Raw genomic sequence first — 22,288 nt, forward strand, 5'->3', positions numbered from 1 at the left:
TTTGAAACCACACTGTGAAGGAAGGCCACACATCCAGACGGTGGGCATGTTATTCCACGTTTGTGGTTGGTGGAAGGTGGAATGCGATGGCAGAACACAAAGGATTACTCCGAGTGCTATTCAGCACAAAGGGCTCTTCGGAGTACTCCCCGAGATGCAGTAGTAAACATGTTACCATATAAATGTTATTATTGAGCGAAACTGAGCGGAGCTCCCACCGGGTGACTCCAATAGATTTCTGTGTTAAATTGTTTCTCGGCCATTTCTGGACTGATTTTAAAAAATTTTGAACTCAACTCAGCTTTGAACTGAAATTTATTTTTATTGTCGAGACAGAATTTTGAATTTTGACTGGTTTAATTATTATAATTAAAAAACAAACATGATTTACAAATTATTCTAAATTAGCACACGCTATTTATTTTTCTTTAAAAATTACTTTTATTGTTTTTGTTTGGATTAACTTTGTTTTGTTTTTGTACACAGACTTAGTTTACCTCGCTTCGCTCAAATATACGCGCGCCGCAGCGAAGTGGTACGACGAGCGACTGCGGCATCCTAGTTTTAGTTCTTAAATTTTATATTCTAAACAGTTAATACTCTCCTACTTGTTAAATCTTTAAAAGTAAAAAATATCGATTACCATTGCTACTTGGGTGGTTATCTTGGTGCCTCCGGCCGCGCCTATCACGAAGTCCACCGTGTCATTATTTCTCAGGACTATGCTCGGTACCATCGAGCTCAACGGCTGCAGTCCGGGGGCGATCATATTCGCCGGGGAGGGCGGCATCCCGTAGACGGATTCCTTGTTAGGAACCGCGAAGTCATCCATTTCATTGTTCAACATGATTCCGAGCTGCTTAGACCGCCTCTGAGAGCCCCAACTGTAACAACGAACTAAATTAAATTAAAACTATTTTTAAGTTTTGTATATATTTAGAGGCTTCGTGGATGGCCCTTGCTTGCTTGCAGAGATATCCTTGGTTTTTTTTTTATGGAATAGGAGGGCAAACGAGCGTACGGGTCACCTGGTGTTAAGTGATCACCGCCGCCCACATTCTCTAGCAACACCAGAGGAATCACAAGAGCGTTGCCGGCCTTTAAGAAAGGTGTACGCGCTTGTTTTGAAGGTACCCATGTCGTATCGTCCCGGAAACACCGCACAGGGAAACTCATTCCACAGCTTTGTAGTACGAGGAAGAAAGCTCCTTGAAAACCGCACTGTGGAGGACCGCCACACATCCAGATGGTGGGGATGATATCCTAATTTGTGGCGTGTCGTGCGAAGGTGGAATTGGTTGCCCCCAGACCTAATTATAGATTAACGGCCGTTCCCAATATACTATATACAAATAGAGATAAATTACTACCTTCAAGCTGTCCCAATATAACCGATAAGTCATTCTTATCGCCTTATATTGGGACGCGTGAAGGCGTGAGACTGAATATTGGGAACGGCCGTAAGTAATTATAGGTCCTTTTTTGTAATAAATACCAGGACCAATTTGGGTCAAAACGGCTTGCTGTCCAGGATTTGTCGCGGACACAACAACTGTCTCTAACTACTACTAACTGTCAACTACAAGTATAGATTTTTTTTTCTGATTCTTTAACTAAATTTAAAAGTAATTTGTATTCAAAATTTTCGTAATAATTATTAGTCTTCCATATTTTTATTAATATTTAATTCGTATCCATACCGAGTGTTATTAACGCAAGCTGTGTTTGCCTGTAATTGGGTCTGCATCTCTATTTATAATACGAATGTGAATTCTGGTCGTAACTAAGATATTAACCTGTTGGCAAACCTTATTAAATTATTATTAATTAAATCAATGTTTCTTTTACAAAGGTATTATAATATTAAATACTGTACGTTGGTACGGAACACGTGCGAGTTGAATTTGGCCGCTTTTTAACGGATTAATAGATTTTTTTAGAGCAAAAAGAGATGGAACCAGTCCAGGAAGTCCATGACATTGATAATAGAATCTGTACCATTTAGCGTCACTTAAAGACCAAAGCCTCCGGAGACTGAAAGAAACTGCCATCCTGAGAGTAAAAAAAAATAAATATCATAGGTAGAGCGATACAGAATTTTAATAACGATGACAGCAATAGGAACAGATGCATTTCCCATTAAAGTTTCAGTGAGTACACAAAATTTCAATTATACGTAATTGCGCTGAGAATTCCATCAGGCGTTATAATTATTATTTTATTATTTGGAACATAACATAACAGTTAACTTTTAAACTCTCGACTATATTTTAAATATGCAATATACATCAAATCATCTTTATTTGCAAGATAATGTTATAATAAGATGTTGTTGGCTTATAATTAACAGGTGCTCTTATCCTAACCCATAAGGCATGCAAACTTATAGTGGAATGCATAGTCAGTTCACGTTTTAATTTCTGTAACAATTATTATATAATGTACTATACTAAATAAAAAATAAAATAAATACATTGATAGTAAATTATTGTTTCCGTATTTTCCCGTAGTGTTTACAAAAGGCCTTACCGGAGAACAATATAATAGTGACATTTCCGTTGTTGGCTTGCGTTCCGTCGTGATATATAAATATTTTTATAGGATGAAGTGACAAGCAGACCAAGATGTTTGCCTGATAGTAAGTGATCGTCGTGAAAACAACAAAACTCTCAGCTCAGCACATTAATTTCACTTGCCACTAAGTCCTTAGAACCAAGAAACTGGGCAAATGAGACTTAACATCTTATGTCTCAAGCCAACGCGCGCAATTGTATTGCCGCTCGGAATTTTTGTGTTTTTCAAGAATCCTGAGAGGCACTACATTGTAATGGGCAGGGCGTATCAATTACCATCAACTGTACGTTCTGCTCCTCTCGTCCCTTAGTATCATAAAAAAAAAAACAATGCATGTACCTTTGATTCATATACGCCTAGATAGACCATCTTGCTGTTAGGGAAAGCATGCCAACAGGCCAGGTTTATTACTTTAGTGTACGTGACAAGTTACTTCTTACACTCGCATTACATATGTCACTTTGTGTTCGAGTGCTTGAGTTGATTAAAATAGAGGGTAGCAGCTCACCGCTATTTTTGCGACATGTTTACAGTAGTCACAGTCTATCCAGACGTATAAATTATCTCAGGCTTGCATATTACTACTTCAAGCTACTGCTACCTCAACCTGCCACCATTGTGTGCAAAGTAGCCTCCCTCTGTTAAATTATTTTATCTACACCCATGCTTTTAATCCTCTATTAAAGATTCTGAAACAGTTAGCTTATTGCCAACATTAAAACACCCAATGTCGTAATAACCATTACATCATCCAAACGAGTGTTGTAATGTTGTACTGAATTTCATAACAACACTCCTATGTTTTTTTTTTCGATCCCCTCATGCGCAAATAGTTTCAACAGACATCCACATTATTATTGCGCGATTCGTGGTATCTGTATGAATTTCAAAAAAAGAACATTTTCGTTTACGCGCGTTCCACACTACCAGAACGTCGCACGCCGTAAAAAAAAGTAGGCTATTCGAATCCCCGCCATTTTTCTTCAATATTTTTATTGTTTTGTTTACAAATAATGAGCGATTCATTTTAAACGCTGCAAAAGAACATTATATTCGAGTGAATTCAAATAAATAATTGTTACATGAATACATAGTTTATTTGTATATAATCAGTAATGAATGATATTAGGTTACTACTAGGACTGGTGTTTTAATGTTAGCAGTAAGCTAACTGTTCCAGAATCTTTTAGAGGATTCATATTCTGGGTGCAGATAAAGTCTTGTATGCAACTGTTGATAATTAGGTATTAAAACACTCATGTGATACTATTATCACACTCGGCTTCGCCTCGTGTGATAAATCCACATTCGTGTTTTCATACCCCTTATTACACAACAGTTGCATAAATAACTATTATGATACCTTATTCTTTTAATAAAACTATAATGCATAAATATCTTAGAAAAATTAAGTTACTTAAATCTATAGCTTCTTTAAGTTTGAGTATTATAATACAATAAATTATAACTTTGTTCCTATGGCAACACACCTCAAGAGTGGGTAGAAAACCCTTTTACTAACCGCTATCAAATTCAAATTCAAATATTTTTATTCAAAATAGGATTCAAAATCACTTATTGAACGTCAAAAACTACCACCCATTCAAAAGAGACTGCCTCAGACCTGAGAAGAATGGGCGCAAGAAACTCAGCGGGTTTTTTTTAAATATAAAAATATGGATAACAATGTGATATCGTACAATAAACATTTATAATTAAAGAGCCTGAGGGTGTTCGCTTTATTCCAAGTCCGTGGTGTCATTAAAAAAATCGTTTATGCTATAGTAACCTTTCCCACTCAAAGTTTTTTAACAATTCTTTTAAATTTCGTAACACATTTGTTTTGTACATTTTCTGGGATCATATTGTAGAAGCATATACATGGCCCAACAAGAGACTTATTAACTCGACCCAACCGAGTAGTAGGCATAACAAGTTTATTCTTGTTCCTCGTGTTAACATTATGAATGTCACAGTTTCTAGAAAATTCCTAAATGTGCTTATGAACATACAGAGCATTATCAAAAATATATTGAGAAGCAACAGTCAAAATGTTTCTTTCTTTTTCTCAAGCCGTCCGTCCAATTATTTATTTACAGGCACTTCCGTTACTTTAAAATTATTGATTTTATTTTATTTATTTATTTTATTTTTACTACATTTAAATTTACTACATTATATTGTATTATTATTTGACTAGTTTAAAATGTAATGAACATTAACTTATAATTAAAACGGGGGACCGAGCCAACGACCTTAAGGAATCAAGCGGAGCTAGCCTAGCGTACCTCTCCCGTACAAAATCGCCATTGTTTTAATTCAGAATTAGAAGCATTTATAATTTATTGCAAAATAATACAATTTTCTTTACAATAATAACAAGACTATGTCATGTTAAAAAGTATTGGTATACAGTCAATAATTTTTCATACAACTTTTATCTAGAAGAATGATTAGCATGTTTCCAACTACAAAAGTTGCATTTTTTTATAAATCGTATTTTGGTGAAATCAGCCCGAATGATTTTTCAAAAAAAAATATACCTCTATTATTGAACCAATGGACTCTGTTGCTGATAAGGATCAATATTTGCAAAGATATGTTATACTAAAAATGAAAAGAATATATATACTAGTCAAAACAAAATAAGGGCCACTTGATTATTTTGGCCTCGCTAGCGATAATTTATTTTTTATGCATTCTCAAGTAGCTGATAATTTATTGTGGTGTTACCTTATTTGTTTAGACACATTTTTTGAGCATTCCACCTGCATAATTGTTTAAAGTGGGTAGTTTTAGATAATTTATTGTAACCACTTGATTCTACCCGATTTTAAGACGGATTTCAACTCAGTCAAATTGACGATTCTCTCAGGAACACTGTAAGTTTTGTTTGCCTAGTGGCTGAATTAACATTTAAAAAAAAGTTATGCCGAGAATTCGAAGTCATATGGACTTGCCAACCGTAACTAGGGCCGTAACATTGCTTCAAGAAGGCCATTCGCAGCGTTCTGTGGCGTTGCAGCTGGGTTTTTCCCGGCGAGCGATCCAGAATGTTTGGAATCGTTTTCAAGAAACTGGGAGACTAACCAGGAGACGGGAATCGATCAGAGTTCGACCAACTACAGCATAGGAGGACCGCTACGTGCGCTTGACTGCGCGTAGAGAACGCTGTATAACAGCCCGTTCTTTACAAAACCGTTTGCGGCAGGGGACTGGTACACGTGTTATTGATCAAACTATTAGAAATCGTTTACACGAGGACCAGCAGTTCTCCAGAAGACGCGTAGTGCGGATACCATTAACAAGTGCTCATCGTGCAAACCGATTATCATTCGCAGGGCAGCATCTGGCGTGGGATATGAATAATTGGAGGACAGTATTGTTTACGGATGATTGCAAAGTTAAATTTTTTAGTGATGACCGTCGCATTAGGGTCTGGAGGCGTAAGGTGAGCTATTTTCGGACGCTTGCATCCATAAAAGTGACAGATTTGGGGGCCCCATTGTTATGGTATGGGGAGGAATCTCTATGTCAGGCAGAACCGAGCTGGTAATTCTAAACGAAGGCACAATAACAGCTCAACGTTACATCGAGGAGATCATAAGACCCCATGTGGTCTCATATGCACAGAGAATCGGCGCAAGATCCCATCTGATGCACGATAATGCTCGCGCTCATGCAGCTAGGGCCACCAGAGACGCCCTAGAGGAGGCTGGTGTTGGCCTGGCCTGTAAACAGTCCGGATCTTAATCATATTGAACACATGTGGGATTTACTGAAACGCAGTGTTCGAAGCACAAACCAACCCGTGCACAATGAACGACAGCTAATAAACGTTCTGAAATCAAGCTGGAAACAAATTCCTCAAGAGACAGTGGTACACTTGGTGGAGAGTGTACCTACTAGGCTTCAAGAGTGCATTAGTAATCGAGGACGGCATACTAGATATTGAGGAAAGTCATAAATCAACCGGCATTTTATGCTTTTTTTTTCAGAATTTTTTTCCTGACTAATTATTTTTGCAAAAATGTTAATTTTTTAGAAAAAGTGGAGAAAATTTCTTTTTTTAATGGAATGCATCATTATTTTATGCTGTCTACAATAAAAATCAATCAATTTATCCAATTGAATCATTGATCAACCTTTAAACCTCAAGAATTCACGAGAATACTGTAAAAACGTGGTGGCCCTTATTTTGTTTTGACTAGTATATATTACTAGCTGACCCAGCAAACATTGTATTGCCAATATTAAAATCGCGATACAAAAGTAACTGTTGATCGTAGATGGGTTAAAATTTGAAGTTGTATATATTTTTTAATGCTGACTCATAATCAAAGAAATTAAAAAAAAAATGTCAAAAATATTAAAACAAGAAATTTGGCGTGGACCACCCTTAACATTTAGGGGGATGAAAAATAGATGTTGTCCAATTCTTAAACCTACCCAATATGCACTCAAAATTTTATGAGAATCGGTCAAGCCGTTTCGAAATAGTTTAACTACAAACACCGCGACATGAGAATTTTATATATTAGACTAGCTGACGCAGCAAACGTTGTATTGCCGATATTAAAATCGCGATACAAAAGTAACTGTTGATCGTAGATGGGTGAAAATTTGAAATTGTATGTATTTTTTAATGTTGACTCATAATCAAACAAATTTTAAAATAAAAGTCAAATAATAAAAAAAAATTGTGTGGACCACCCTTAACATTTAGGGGTATGAAAAATAGATGTTGGCCGATTCTCAGACCTACTCAATATGCTCACAAAATTTCATGAAAATCGGTCAACGAACATTGTGACACGAGAATTTTATATATAAGATATATATTTTTATACGTGGGTCTCTTTATTGTTTAAGGCACGTGGAACCCTTTTATATGGTTTTGTGTGGTATTATTTTCTTGACCTCATAAAAATCATGTATAAAGTAAATAATAATAATAAACGGTTTTGTAGTTATTAAGGTAAAACCATGTAGACAATTTGCAACCCATATATCTATTATTCATCATTGTACCCGAATGTTACTCAGTATCCGGTGTGATTTAAAAATAAATCAAGTCAAAAAATTATAACATCACATCCAGACTTTGAAAATGCAAGCTGTTACATACCTACTAAGATTTTTGTATCATTCGATCAACGGGTTTGTCACAGTAACAGATAAATGAAATATAAAAAAAAAAATCTCAAAATTGATTCCGTTAGAATTCTTTTTGATGTAATTTCTAATACTACCACCGCTTCGGAAACAAATGGCGCTCTGTGAAAGAAGAAGCGGCGCAAAAAACTATCCCAGCATTATTTTCTTGCGCTCCTTTTAATAAAATATACAATATTCCACTATCATTGTTATTGCTATAAAATAATCATAATCTAGTCTCAGGCTGTCCGATCACTTAAGATATTCAGCTGTAGAGGATTAGTAGGATAAACGACAGAGACATTTTTAATAAAACATTTAAATTTATTAATAGATAATGCCTGAACAGTGGCTGGGACTTTATTATAAAAGTGTATACATTTACCTTTAAAACTATTATGTATCTTATGAAGCCTGCTAGAATAGTTACAAGCAATCCCTTATTTCTAGTGTTATAATAACGATGTTATAGTGACTTACATATAGTTGATAGTGCTAGTAATTGAAACAGCACTACCGTCAGGAGCGACAACAACCACGTGAGCGGTCCCGTGGTCATCAGCTCCTTCGAACAGCGCCCCGTAGTGATGCCAGTCGTTGTACGTACGGGTATCGTCGACAAGCTCCCGAAATGACTTAGCCCACTCAGGCGTCGACAAATTTCGCTCCAACTGAAAAACACAATATCATATGTTTGAAGATAAGCGCCCTAAAGCATCTGTGTCACTATTGATGATTGCTTTATCATTTGCCTTAATACAGCATGACGCTGCAATGGCGACTTTTGATGAACACACGGATAGAACAGAAAACACGCAAACAAGGTGTTTTTAGACAAGTTTGGTGGTGAAAATATAGCAGTTGGAGCTATGAACACTACTTTATCCTGTTACACATACCCTCAAGTCTTACTTGAAGGTTGCTAATGCTTGCTGTTGGTTAAACTTAATACTCCAGAGCTATATGACATACCAGTTTTCTTTGCAGTTAAACAAGTTTTTCTCGGAATGTTGCATTTGTTTAGTATACCACTCTCATAAAAGTTGTTCTTATAGCTTTTACTTTTTTTGTGTAGGTACATAATATATTCAGATTAGTTATCAATAATAAGGATTGTAAGCAATTAAGCTGTTTGCGCCTGTAAAAATGTTACATTTTCGACGCAAGAATTTTGAAAGTACTGGCTTTGCTACATAGGAGCCGTGAACTCATATCGCTCAAGGTCGCCGGCATTTAGTGTCGCCTTAATCTAAATATTGAATTAAAAATTCCTAATACAATGTAGTGCCGCTCAGGATTCTTTCAAAATTCTAACTGGCGCTATAATGGCACTCGTCACCTTGAGACATAAGATGCTAAGTCTCATTTGCCCAGTAATTTCACTAGCTACGGCGCCCTTCAGACCGAAACACAACAATGCTTATATATTACTACTTCACGGCAGAAATAGGCGCCGTTGTGGCATCCATAATCTAGTCGGCAAAGGAGCCTTCCACTGGTATACCTGTAGTATTTACGTACGTAATTACAGATCAAAATTTTAATAATCTTCGTGGCCACGAGTTCTGATCAGCTGCGGCGCGCGTGGTACAAGTAGGTATCATTGCCTACAGTACTACGCGCGGCTACTAGATTACTACAGGGTGTTTCGAAATAATATTATGCAAAAATAGTTTATTTATGTGAATTATAAATTTTTTAGAATTGCTTTTTATGACTACGGATAGGGCCATGTTGTCCTCAAATTCAAATTCAAGATCAAATTCAAATATTTTTATTCAAAATAGGATTTAAAATCACTTATTGAACGTCAAAAACTACCACCCATTCAAAAGAGACTGCCTCAGACCTGAGAAGAATGGGCGCAAGAAACTCAGCGGGCTTTTTTTTTAATATAAAATATGGATTACAATGTGATATCGTACAATAAACATTTATAATTAAAGAGCCTGAGGGTGTTCGCTTTATTCCCAGTCCGTGGTATCATTAAGAAAATCCTTTATGCTGTAATATCCTTTCCCACACAAAAGTTTTTTAACAATTCTTTTAAATTTCGTAACACATTTGTTTTGTTACACATTTTTTGGTATACATCGCCCAACAAAAGACTAACTCGACCCAACCGAGTAGTAGGCATAACAAGTTTGTTTGTTCCTCGTGTTAACATTGTGAATGTCACAGTTTCTAGGAAATTCCTCAATGTGCTTATGAACATGCAGAACATTATCATAAATATATTGAGAAGCAACAGTCAAAATGTTTATTTCTTTAAATTTTTCTCTTAATGATTCTTTAGAACCTAGGTTATAAATATTTAGTCTAATGTTATCGGGAACGGAGACTGCATCGTAATAGATAATTTTTATCATTGCTGAGCGTGTGTTTCGGCTTAAACGAACGAAAGTAATATCATTTCCAAACGTAGTTTTTGACATTTAATAAGTGATTGTTCCATCTTAAACTAAAATACAGTAATTTACCTTGTAACGAGTGTTCATATTATGCGATTTCTCGTATTACACGGGCATTTTACCATATAACGCGGGGATTTACCACTAAACAAATTTCTGTACTGTGAAATTTATAATCATTTAGTACTTTTACCTTAGTAGTTTGAGTACAATTCATAAATAGCTTCGCGTAGGTACCTTTGTACGTGTTATTACAAAATTAAATTATTTTACTAAATTTGTGTATTAAAATCCTTAATCAAATAGGAAAACTAGAACTACTACAATTGGAAATACTTGTTATGAATAATTGTGATTAATTATTAGTATTATTATTACGAACTAGCTGACCCGACAGACGTTGTTCTGTATATAATAAATAAAATAATGTTTTTATATAAATAGGTCAATAATATATCATAACATCAAAAATGACTTCGTAAAATATGCACCCTGCTGTCGTAATGAAATTGTTTCACAGCAGAACTGTCAAACCGTGCGTCAATAAGTTCTCTCATAGAAATTATGTATGGACACATCAAAGGAAAAACAAATTTGTTGTTTTTATTTAATTTAGCAGATTTTTCCTATTTATTCACCTTTTAAACCTTCCCTGGACTTCCACAAATAATTCAAGACCAAAATTAGCCAAATCGGTCCAGCCGTTCTCGAGTTTTAGCGAGACTAACGAACAGCAATTCATTTTTATATATATAGATATATAGATTACGAAGTCGTAAAAACTTACAACGCGGACCCACTCTGCAGCGTTATTGAGGATATGAAATGTCAAAATGAATGTAGTCGCAGGCGACCGCCCTTTTTTAACATTTTACATTAAGTTACAGTCGCTGCCTATTGTGGTCGGCAAGGAGAAACGGTATTTCACTTCAAACCATCACCTGCAAGTATATAATTCTCAGACTCTATCTATATCAGGTACTGTTCTCATATGTGCGCGGGGGCTTCTCAGTATACCAGCTTCAACCATTTAAACGATTCATCGAAAATCGGCTTGATTCTTTTGTATAAATGTGGACTCTCTGTCAGGGGCTTGCATATCATATAGGCAATTAGGCAGTGCATACCTCGTTACGAACCTAAATATATATAGCACTAGTGTTAAAGTTAATTTACTACCTACGGTAGGCAGTCTACAGATTGCATGTACTAAGCATGCAACGTTTCATACAACTTATGTCGTACTGTGTCGTGCTATTTAAAACTTATCTTACTAGAAAACCAACGCGCGTCCCTGCTCTCTGTGCATCTTCTACCTCATGATTCGCTGGGAGTGTACAGATTCCGAGTACACAAAAAAATAAAAAAATGTCTCGCACATCATGTCGTTGACTTGCATTCCAAAATATTGCATTTCACAAGAACTTTTTGGCTCGCATAGTAACCTTTTTTAGTCATCTTCCGGCACGACTTATGCCCTTTTAAGATTAGAACACACTGTCACAAAGAGGATGTAAATACTACGTAATGTAGTATGAAACGTGCAGTGATTTGACATAACTTTGAAATAGTAGTAATTATAGTATCTCGATTGGCCACGAATAATATCTGGCTAAGTTTGAAAGCGAACAGTTGCTTAAAACTAAGTGGATTTCGGCTATCTCCGTTTTTCACAAGGTTATAACCGTCATCTGTCAATCTGTCAATGACTGCATATTTCGTACAATCGAGTGAATCGCTTTTTTCTTAGAGAGTTTCACAAGCCTGTACTGTCTCTTCAAAGACCGGCGATGTATTCTTGACCATTACGAAGCCGCTTGCCCTTTTTTTTCAAATTCAAATATTTTTATTCAAAATAGGATATGGCATCACTTATTGAAAGTCAAAAACTACCGCCCATTCCAAAAGGAATGCCTCAGACCTGCGAAGAATTGGAGCAACAAACTCAGCTGGTTTTTTTTTCATCAAAAAATATGTTTACAAAGTAAAGTTGTACAATCAAACTTATTATTTATTAGCCTGAGGGCGATCGTCCCTTTCCGTTTTTTAACAATTCTTTTGAATATCGTAGTACTTTTGTTTTAAACATTTTCTGGGATCTTGTTGTAAAAGCAGATACATCTCCCCACAAAAGACTTACTAACTCGACTTAGACGAGTAGTAGGCATAACAAGTTTATGTTTGTTCCTCTCGTTAACATTATGATTGTCACAGTTTCTAAAAAAATCCCCAATGTGCTTATGAACATATAGACCATTATCAAGAATATATTGAGAAGCAACAGTCAAAATTTTAATTTCTTTAAGTTTTTCTCTTAATGCTTCTTTAGGACCTAGGTTATAAATCGCGCGAATAGCCCTCTTCTGTAGCACAAAGATGGTATTAATATCGGCCGCACTGCCCCATAACAATATACCATAGGACATAATACTATGAAAATAACTAAAGTATACTAGTGGCGCCGTATCTATATCAGTTAAACGTCTAATTTTCTTAACCGCATATGCTGCAGAACTACGCCGACGAACTAAGCTAATATGGGGGCCCCATTGCAATTTGGAATCAAGAGTAATGCCAAGAAATACAGCAGATTCCCCTGGTTTACCACCACTCCATTTAATAAAATATTCGCATCTACATTTTTGACATTTGGTGCGGTAAATTTAATATATTTGGTTTTATGACTATTTAACAATTCCACTCTAATACATGACTATCGACTCTCCCCAGCTATCCCACTGGGTTATAAACGGTCTTCGGAGCTCACCTCAGGTATACTGAAGGGCAGGTTAGAGCGTGAAGGGTCTCCGAGGCCGGTTCGCTTGGCGTACGCGTACTTGAACGTCTCGACTGCGCGATGCCAGTAGAGGTTGGAGTCTGTTGGGACGTGGGAGCCGGGCCCGACCCAGCCCCGCAACATGTTCATGATGAATGCCAGCACCGAACCCGAGCCTGGCAGAGGCACTGAGTACAGGGTGTGCTCCTCGGACACCTTCACCGCGATCGGATCCTGCCACTCCACCCTGATTCAAAATATTAGGACGTAAGACTTACCCCCTTATTTATAATAGTCTGCTAACTTAAAGCATTGCTAATTCTCACTCTGTTTTCTTCTATTGACCTAAGTCTGAATGAGAAAAAACACTCCTAAGCGGCTGTTTAAAGTTAGCGTTATAAATAAGGGGGTTAGTATTTTCTTTGAATTTTTTTTTATGATGTTTAGGTGTTGGTAATTGGTACGTCCTGCCCATTACAATGCAGTTACAAGGCACTCAGGATTATTGAAAAACCCAAAAATTCTGAGCGGCACTACAACTGCGCTCGTCATATATAAGTTGTCAAATCTCATTTGCCCAGTAATTTCACTAGCTAAGGCGCCCTTCAGACCAAAACACAGTAATGCTTACACATTACTGCTTCACGGCAGAAAAAGGTGCCGTTATGGTACCCATAATATAGCCGGCATACATAACGCGAGTGTTACAAATTTCAATAACAAAATTTAAAATGCGTGTCATTGTAACTGTGTTTTTACATTAGATTTTTGCGTTAAAGTTACATTTTTATTATTATTTCAGATAACTCGACGTATGTTAAAATGTGGGGGACTGTGGTTAAAATGAGTCAAGATAGTAATTATCATATTTGTCATTATGAAGTTTAGCGCCATTTATTACCTCAGAGTTGGTATTTGCGGTAGACAGATGATTTTTGGCAAAATTTACTGACAGAGTCCTCTTCAAGTAAAGTAAGACTTGAAAATCATTACAATTTCCTTCAATAAGCATCTTTCTGGTTTTTGTGGTGCTGTGTTATTATTGTGGTACTCTCAGTGAGTCGTAAATAAAGATTTATAATATAATGAAAACTTATTTAAAAATCACAAACCATTACTAAAAATACTTAAAAAAAATTCAGTATCACCTTCTGTTTATTTACATTTTACACTTTTCAGTTGACTAATGGTATCAACTGTTTTCAAGTTGTAATCAACAAAAAAATTTTATGGAAGAGAGGACAACGAGTGTAACCGAAATAGATGTTCAGTGATCACCGTCACCCACATTCTCTTGCAAGACCAGAGGAATCACAGGAGCGTTGCAGGGTTTTTAGAAAGTTACACGCCCTTTTTTGAAGGCACCCATGTCGTATCGTCCTGGAAACACCGCACAAGGAAGCTCATTCCATACCTGGAAGAAAGTTCCTTGAAAACCGCACTGTGGTGGAACACCACACATCCATACGGTGGGGATGTGAGCTTGAGATGTGTTTTGCGAAGGTGGGATTCGGTAGCAGGAATCAGGTGAGACAGCTCTTCGGAACACTCCCTGTGATAGGTGCAGTAAAAGACACACAATGAAGCGACGTCTCTACGCAACGCCAAGTGATCCAGCCATTCACAGCTGAGCACTTGGTCCCAACAATAGGAACAGCTCTGCGTTGCACGCGGTCAAATGGTTCTAGCTGATACTGGAGTGCGTGAGACCAGAGACGTCAGCAATACTCCATATGTGTCCGGACCTGCGCTAAAATGCTGGAAAATCTGATACCTGTAGTTCCTGAGGTCTTCTTCTCTGATGATACCCCCGAAACCTTGGATATCTGCGACGAGCGGTGCGGTAAGGGTGCCGTTGTGAATCGCCTCCGGCCCCTCCTCTGCGATGATGTCCAGGGTACTCCCTAGGGTCGGTTCGCGGATAAGGTCGCCCTCTTTCCACACTTCCCCCGTTTCGGGATTCACGTAAACTTCGCTGGAAGAGCATTCAATAATGATATTCCTTTCCATCTAGCAGAACGTTCAATTGACAAGACTTCCCAAAGAAAACACACACAGAATACCAACTAATATACGACAACTTCTAAGCTAGATATTCAAAATAACACTATATTGCAAAAAAATCCTTATTTTTCGAAGAAAATACGTTTTTATGTCCTACAAGTGTTATTTATACTATATTTAAAGGACCGCTACCTTCCGCACATAAGCTGATATCGACCATACAAATAAGGCAACACTTTTATTTGTGGCCATATTTCCTTTGCCATTTTTATCGCTGTTATCTTTAATTTGGTACATATTTGATCGATGCATATAACAGTAAAAAGTCTTGTCTGTAAACCGGACTTTACTATATCTGTTATGCTTTTTATGACCTCTCGGGTTCCGTCCGAGCGCTCTCCACAACTGAGCCAACCGTTCTAGTACGCATGAGTCGTAAATTTTTGTTTATCTTGTTCAACTCTCAGGTTGCGGCTTCATCTACATGATCTACTTTACCGTTAATAACCCGCTCAACCCCAATAATTACATATTAGGAAATTGACTTGAGATGTCAGTTTGAAAGAGCGCTCGGACAGAACCCGAGAGGTCTTGGGTTTGAATCCGCATCGTTCATATTTTTTTTTTTCAAATTTAATTTGTATAAATAAACGGCTTTTTATAGAAATACTAGCTGACCCGTTATACGTTGTATTGCCATATAAATTTATAAAAATAATTCAACAATTAAAATTTTTGGGGTATAAATAATATAAACAAAATATGTAAATATAGAATACCGAATATATCGTACATAAAATTTATCGTACTACAATAATCATTATATTCGATTGTCATCTTAGAGCGTATCTGTGGATGGAATAGAATAATATTAAAATCGCGATACAAAAATAGGTGTAGATCGTAGACGGGTGAAAATTTGAAGCTATATGTATTTTTTAATACTGAATCATAATAAAAACGAATATTTTGGGGTGGGTGACCCTTATCATTTAGGCGTATGAAAAATAGATTTTGGCTGATTCTCAGGCCTACCCGATTTACACACAAATTTTCAAACATTAACGGAGGAGTTGGGTAACAAACACCGGGATACGAGAATTTTATAATATATAAGACGTACTACAGAGTAACGTGGCGGGGTTGACCTAGTGTTGTATAATAATTATGATATTTAGTACTGTTACCGCAACGAAGGCTCTGCCAGTATGATGGTGCTGTACGTGTTGAGCACGCGGCCCATGTACTCTGTGACCCGGTGACCGCGGCGACACAACTCTGCCGCCGGAGTGACCAACTCGCGCCAGGGCAGGCGCCCGTACTCGCGGTACAAGGCGCCGTAGCCCCGGAGCTCTCCGGGCACGCCAACGGCCAATCCGCCGACCGTCGACGACGCGTTCGCGAACATGTTCTCCGACGAGTCCAGCGGCGCTCGCTCCCTCGCGTTCAGAACTCGAACTCGTCTCGTGCTCGCGTCGTACACGGTCGCGAGAAACCCGCCACCTAAGCCCATACATTGCGCGCAGCCGAGCCCCTCGCAGAACAGCGTCGCGATCGCCGCGTCCACCGCTGAACCATCCTTCTCTAAAATTGATCTGCGAATACACATTCTTACAAAATCAAGCTGGTTTTTTTATTAAAATAAGGGACGAGACGAAGCAGGACGTTCAGCTGATGGTAATTGATAAACCCTGCCCATTACAATGCAGTGCCGCTCAGGATTATTGAAAAACCCGAAATTTCACTACAACTGTACTCGTCAACTTGAGATATATACATATACATTTTAATCACTTCTAGGATTAATACACAAATAAAATTTCAGCCGAACTAAACTTATTATTGTATAGAGTACTAATAAAATTCCCAGTAAATAACATCAATTCATATTTATATAGGTAACTCAATTACCTTATTACCTATACTGTGCGTGTTTATCAAAATGATTTTTTGTTTTAAGAAAATATAGTTTCGTTGACATGACCGACATGTGAAATAAAAAATAGGTACATGTCTGGTTTGATTAGCACGGGGTGTTAAATATATAACGAAAGTAGATTACTATTCTATTTAAAATAGTAGGTTGTTTTTGTTGTTTCTTAAATCCATTTTTTAAAGCCTAGTTGATACATATGTTGTTTTACTAATATTTTTTAGTCCATACTTTGAGTATATATCTACATGTTTATAGATATCATATATTATGTATGTTAAGGCTCATTTGCCCAGTAATTTCACTAGCTACTGCGCACTTCAGGCCTAAACACAGTAATGTTTACATATTACTACTTCACGGCAGAAATAGGCGCCGTTGTGGTACCCATAATTCAAATTCAAATTCAAATATTTTTATTCAAAATCACATATTGAACGTATTAAACTACCACCTATTCAAAATGGACTGCCTCAGACCTGAGAAGAATGGGCGCAAGAAACTCAGCGGGCTTTTTTTTAAATATAAAATATGGATAACAATAAACATTTACAAAAAACATCGTACAAAAATAAACATTTATAATTAAAGAGCCTGTTCGCTTTATTCCCAGTCCGTGGTGTCTTTAAGAAAATCGTTTATGCTTTAATAACCTTTCCCACACGAACGTTTTTTAACAATTCTTTTAAATTTCGTAACACATTTGTTATGTATATTTTCTGGGATCATATTGTGGAAGCACATAATGTAGCCGGCATCCTGGTAAACTTAGTACTCAACATAATGTAGCCGGCATCCTGGTAAACTTAGTACTCAACATAAAGTAGCCGGTATCCTAGTAAACTTAGTACTCAACATAAAGTAGCCGGTATCCTGGTAAACTTAGTACTCAACATAAAGTAGCCGGCACCCTGGTAAACTTAGTACTCAACATAATGTAGCCGGCATCCTGGTAAACTTAGTACTCAACATAATGTAGCCGGCATCCTGGTAAACTTAGTACTCAGCATAATGTAGCCGGCATCCTGGTAAACTTAGTACTCAACATAATGTAGCCGGCATCCTGGTAAACTTAGTACTCAACATAATGTAGCCGGCATCCTGGTAAACTTAGTACTCAACATAATGTAGCCGGCATCCTGGTAACTTAGTACTCACCGTCCAATAAAGGCGCACTCATGGCCATTGGCGGCTACTACGGCGCGCGGGAAGCGTGGGTGGTCGTCGCTGTTCCACGGCTGTAGCACTAGCACGGCCACCAGCGCGACCACCACTACCACCGTCAACACGCTGCCAAATAACAACCAACGGGACCTGCAACCAACAAACAGCACAGCCCACATGACTCCATTATCTTTGTTTGAAGGGAATGCTCAGAGGACCTGTTCCGGTTGATTCCAGCGGCCAGAGCGGTACTAAGACTAGTGATGAAGACCTCAGCTAAACAATATAGATGGTGCGAAACTATTTACGAAAACAAGAACACGGAAAACGAACAAAATTAATTCAAAATGCAAAAATACTTTAGAGTAGGTATTGTACGCTTCTCTCGCAGTCACTTGTATTATACGTCAAAATTAGTAGTCTGTACGCTCGCGAGAGGCGCTTCAAATAGGCACAAAAAAATTGATGTCAAACATATAATCAGCCTGTCCAGTGGTATTTACACAGGTCAGTGGTCACGATTCAAATTTGTCGATAGTACCTACGTACTAACAAACAAGTTTAGAATTTTGATCGTTAGCTTAAAAAATATTTGAAAAATACATCTGGTTATTGTTATGAGATTGTTTTATACAAATTTTCATTCAAAGAGAGATGAACTCAGCACGGCGAACTGAGTTATGCTAATAATATGTAAATCGAGCACAGCCTTTACAAATTACGTAGCGTATATAATTCTTGGCGTATATTACAAATTACTTAATTCTTTCCGCCCCTTGAATGAGTCTTTGACATGTTATAAAATCTCATTGTTCTTTACATTCTATTACTGTCCGTTACACTAAAAAAGTGTGTGTGTCAGCTCCGACGCACGACTGGAGTTTGCTTCTCAAAAACGATTGTCTTTGAACAGGTACTAAACAAAATGAAGTCCAATGGAGTCGGTTACAAACAGACATACATACATAAGAAGCTAATAAAAACGTATTAATTAAAAAAATCAAATAAATCCTTAACGCTCAAAATATGTCAGGAAATGCACAAACACAACTCCTGTTAAAAGCGGCACTCAAAATTCAAATTTTAAAAGGTCCATCAAGGAAGTTACATTTTCGCATACCCTTATATATATATATATATATATATATATATATATATATATATATATATATATATATATATATATACGCATATACGCATTTAGTAACCTTATATACATATATATATATATATATGTATATAAGGTTACTAAATGCGTAAGCTATCACGGAGTATACTGTGTATGCTGGCTACACACAAGTATATATTTACACACACACACACAACTGAAAAGTGAAAGGTGCGCGAGAAATGATGCGCACCAAAAACGTTACTATCCCATATGATGAGTAGGTTTTACTCTCCATATTTCTCTCATTTTCTCATACTTTAATGAAAATCAATTCTTAATGAGTGAACTGCAATAACAATTTGTTGTGTGCCTGCCACATTTCTTTTATTAAATTAAACGTAACATGTAAATTTAAATTATTCATAACATGAGTAGCGTTATATATCAATGAAAATTGCACATTATAAGGTTTTTTTCTCATTTCAAAATAATCCAAAAAATATGCGATTTATTTTATTATTATATTTCTTTTGTGCGTCTGTTGTAACTAAACGGCTGAACCTATTTTAATGAAACTTTTGATGTGTCTTCAGGTGGATTCAAGAATGGTTAAGATTCACAATTGAACTACCTCCTAAGCGACTGGACCGATTTTGATGATTTTTTTGTAGGTTCCAGTGAATTTGAGATTGGTTTAGATTCTCAATTCCGTCCATATATTTAATATAATTATCCTGCTCATGTGTATGTTAGTGAACTCCTCCTAACGGCTGGACCGATTTTTCATATTTAAGACGTGTGTACAGGACAACGTCTGTCGGGTCCACTAGTATAGATATAATTATATTCTGACTAGCATCTGTCCGAATAAAAATTATACAAATTATATACAATACTGTGGATTATATATAAATAAATAAATATCCATTTAAAATTCGGCCCGATTAGTAGGGATCCACAAGCAGATTTCCCCGGGCACGACAGAAAAATGTAATCCCGAGTTCGATGGATTTCGTTGCTCACTAAACCCCACCACCCCCTTCCACCTAGCTTGTCCCAGTCGGGTACTAAAAGACTCTTTGGAACAGCAGTAACAATATCTTTTGCACACAAATACAGATAGATAGTTCCGGATTAGCCCAGAAGCAACTGCTTAGGGTATCTCAGGGGACAGCATAAACAGAACTGAATAATTTGCACGTTTAAAAGCAAGGCTGTTTGCAAACCCTTGAATTTAGACCAGAGAAGATTATCAAATCAAATAATTCACATTATTCATTAAGGTCAATGACATGACACATAAAAAGTTTTACCAGAGGGAGCCTCCTTTGCACAGGATGCCGGCTAGATTTCAAGAGAGAGTGAAGCAGTAATGTGTAAGAATTACTGTGTTTCGGTGTTAACGGCGCCGTAACTAAAATGAAATTACTGGGCAAAGGAGACTTGACATCTTATGTCTCAAGGTGACGAGTGCAATTGTAGTGCCGCTCAGAATTTTTGGGTTTTTCAATAATCCTGAACGGCACTGCATTTTAAATGGGCAGGGCGTATCAATTACCATCAGCTGAACGTCCGGCTCGTCTCGTCCCATGTTTTCATTTAAAAAAATAGAAAGTTATATTATGTACCTTCTACCATATACTTTGGAAAAGGCTGAGGTTTTAATAAGAAGTAATGGTGTGCATGACGCATGCATAATCATATAAACTCAGTTCTGAGGCATACGCCGTTAGAAAGATTAGAGAGTACACGAATGTTGCGACCGCTAGATTAGTGTACTTCAGTTATTTTCACAGCATCATGGCGTACTGCTGACATTGATTTTATACTGCTAAGCTATCAAAAGAGAGCTGTTCGTGCTATATATCAGCATGGTTATGGTCACTCAAAGATAAATTTAAAGAAAATGACTTTGTAACATTGTCAGAACATTTAAGAAAATTTAATATACGTTCACAATAATCGTCAACTTTCTGCTCTGTATAGTGATTTTTATAACACTAGAAATAAGGGATTGCTTGTAACTAAGTCTAGTAGGCTTCATAAGATACAAAATAGCTTTAAAGATAAATGGATACACTTTTATAATAAAGTCCCAGCCACTGTTCAGGCATTATCTATAAATAAATTTAAATATTTTATTATTAAATTGCTCTGTCGTAAATCCTACTACTCCACAGCTGAACATCAAAGCGATCGGACAGCCTGGGACTAGATGATTATTTTATAGCAATAACAGTGACAGTACGAGTATAATATTGTATATTTTACTAGATGACCCGACAGACGTTGGTCTGTAGATAATAAAAAAATATTGTTTTATAGGAATTTGCCAAACATTTTTATAACATCAAGAATTATTTCGTAACATATGCTCCTTGTTGTTATAATGAAATTGTTTCACAGCAGAACTGTCAAACCGCGCGTCAATAAATTCTCTCACAGAAAATATGTGTATATAAAACAAATATTGGAAATAAAAATAATTATGTGTCCCAAATCGAAATAAAAACTATCCTATCTCTCAAGTTGGACTAAACTGCACTCCATGAAGTAATCCCCATTTAAATCCGTTCATTAGTTTAGGAGTCCATATATATATATATATGATTAAAATAATGCTGAAACAATGCTGTTAGAATTGGCATCAAAAAGAATTCTAAAGGATTTAATTTTGAGAAAATAAAGGACTTTTAATCGGGGATCTATCAATTTCTACAAATGTCCTATTACCGTAGGACAAATACACATTACGTACCACAAATTATAAATCCGGTACCTACAGATTATAATAATCTTGTTGAATTTTTGAAAAACAAAATTTTATGAACGATGCGGAATTCGAACCCACGACCTCCGGCGTTCCGTGCCGGTGCTCTAACAAACTGAGCTAACCGTTCGAGTACCGTCTCGTTATAAAATTCTGTTTGGTTTGTTCAACTCTCAGGTTGTGGCTTCATCTACAGGATTCAAATTTTATTTGTGTATTAATCCTAGAAGTGAGGGTTATCACTTTAAAAACACAACATATTGCTTAATACAATTAATAAAACATTTAATTCAATGTCCTTTGCATCAAATTACCTTATAATTTGAATGTCTAAACGAGTTCCAAACAATCAAAGCGAACAATGGTTTTTGCTTTGAATTGTTCTATT

At 36.7% G+C, this 22,288-nt stretch overlaps 1 protein-coding gene across 2 annotated transcripts in view; it reads right to left on the reverse strand.

Moving 5' to 3' along the window:
- LOC126977386 (glutathione hydrolase 1 proenzyme-like) overlaps positions 1–22,288 on the reverse strand; it is a 50,879-nt gene that overhangs the window by 6,392 nt on the left and 22,199 nt on the right. For both annotated transcript variants that reach the window (XM_050826153.1, XM_050826154.1), the window contains exons 2-7: positions 18,014–18,169; positions 16,110–16,517; positions 14,693–14,893; positions 12,910–13,165; positions 8,212–8,402; positions 644–884 (exon numbers count right to left, since the gene is read on the reverse strand). In XM_050826153.1, coding sequence (XP_050682110.1) covers positions 644–884; positions 8,212–8,402; positions 12,910–13,165; positions 14,693–14,893; positions 16,110–16,517; positions 18,014–18,169 — 1,453 coding nt within the window. The remainder of the gene's footprint in view (positions 1–643; positions 885–8,211; positions 8,403–12,909; positions 13,166–14,692; positions 14,894–16,109; positions 16,518–18,013; positions 18,170–22,288) is intronic.

The sequence above is a fragment of the Leptidea sinapis genome, chromosome 45 (assembly GCF_905404315.1).
Source record: "Leptidea sinapis chromosome 45, ilLepSina1.1, whole genome shotgun sequence".
NCBI classification, from domain to species: Eukaryota; Metazoa; Arthropoda; class Insecta; order Lepidoptera; family Pieridae; genus Leptidea; species Leptidea sinapis.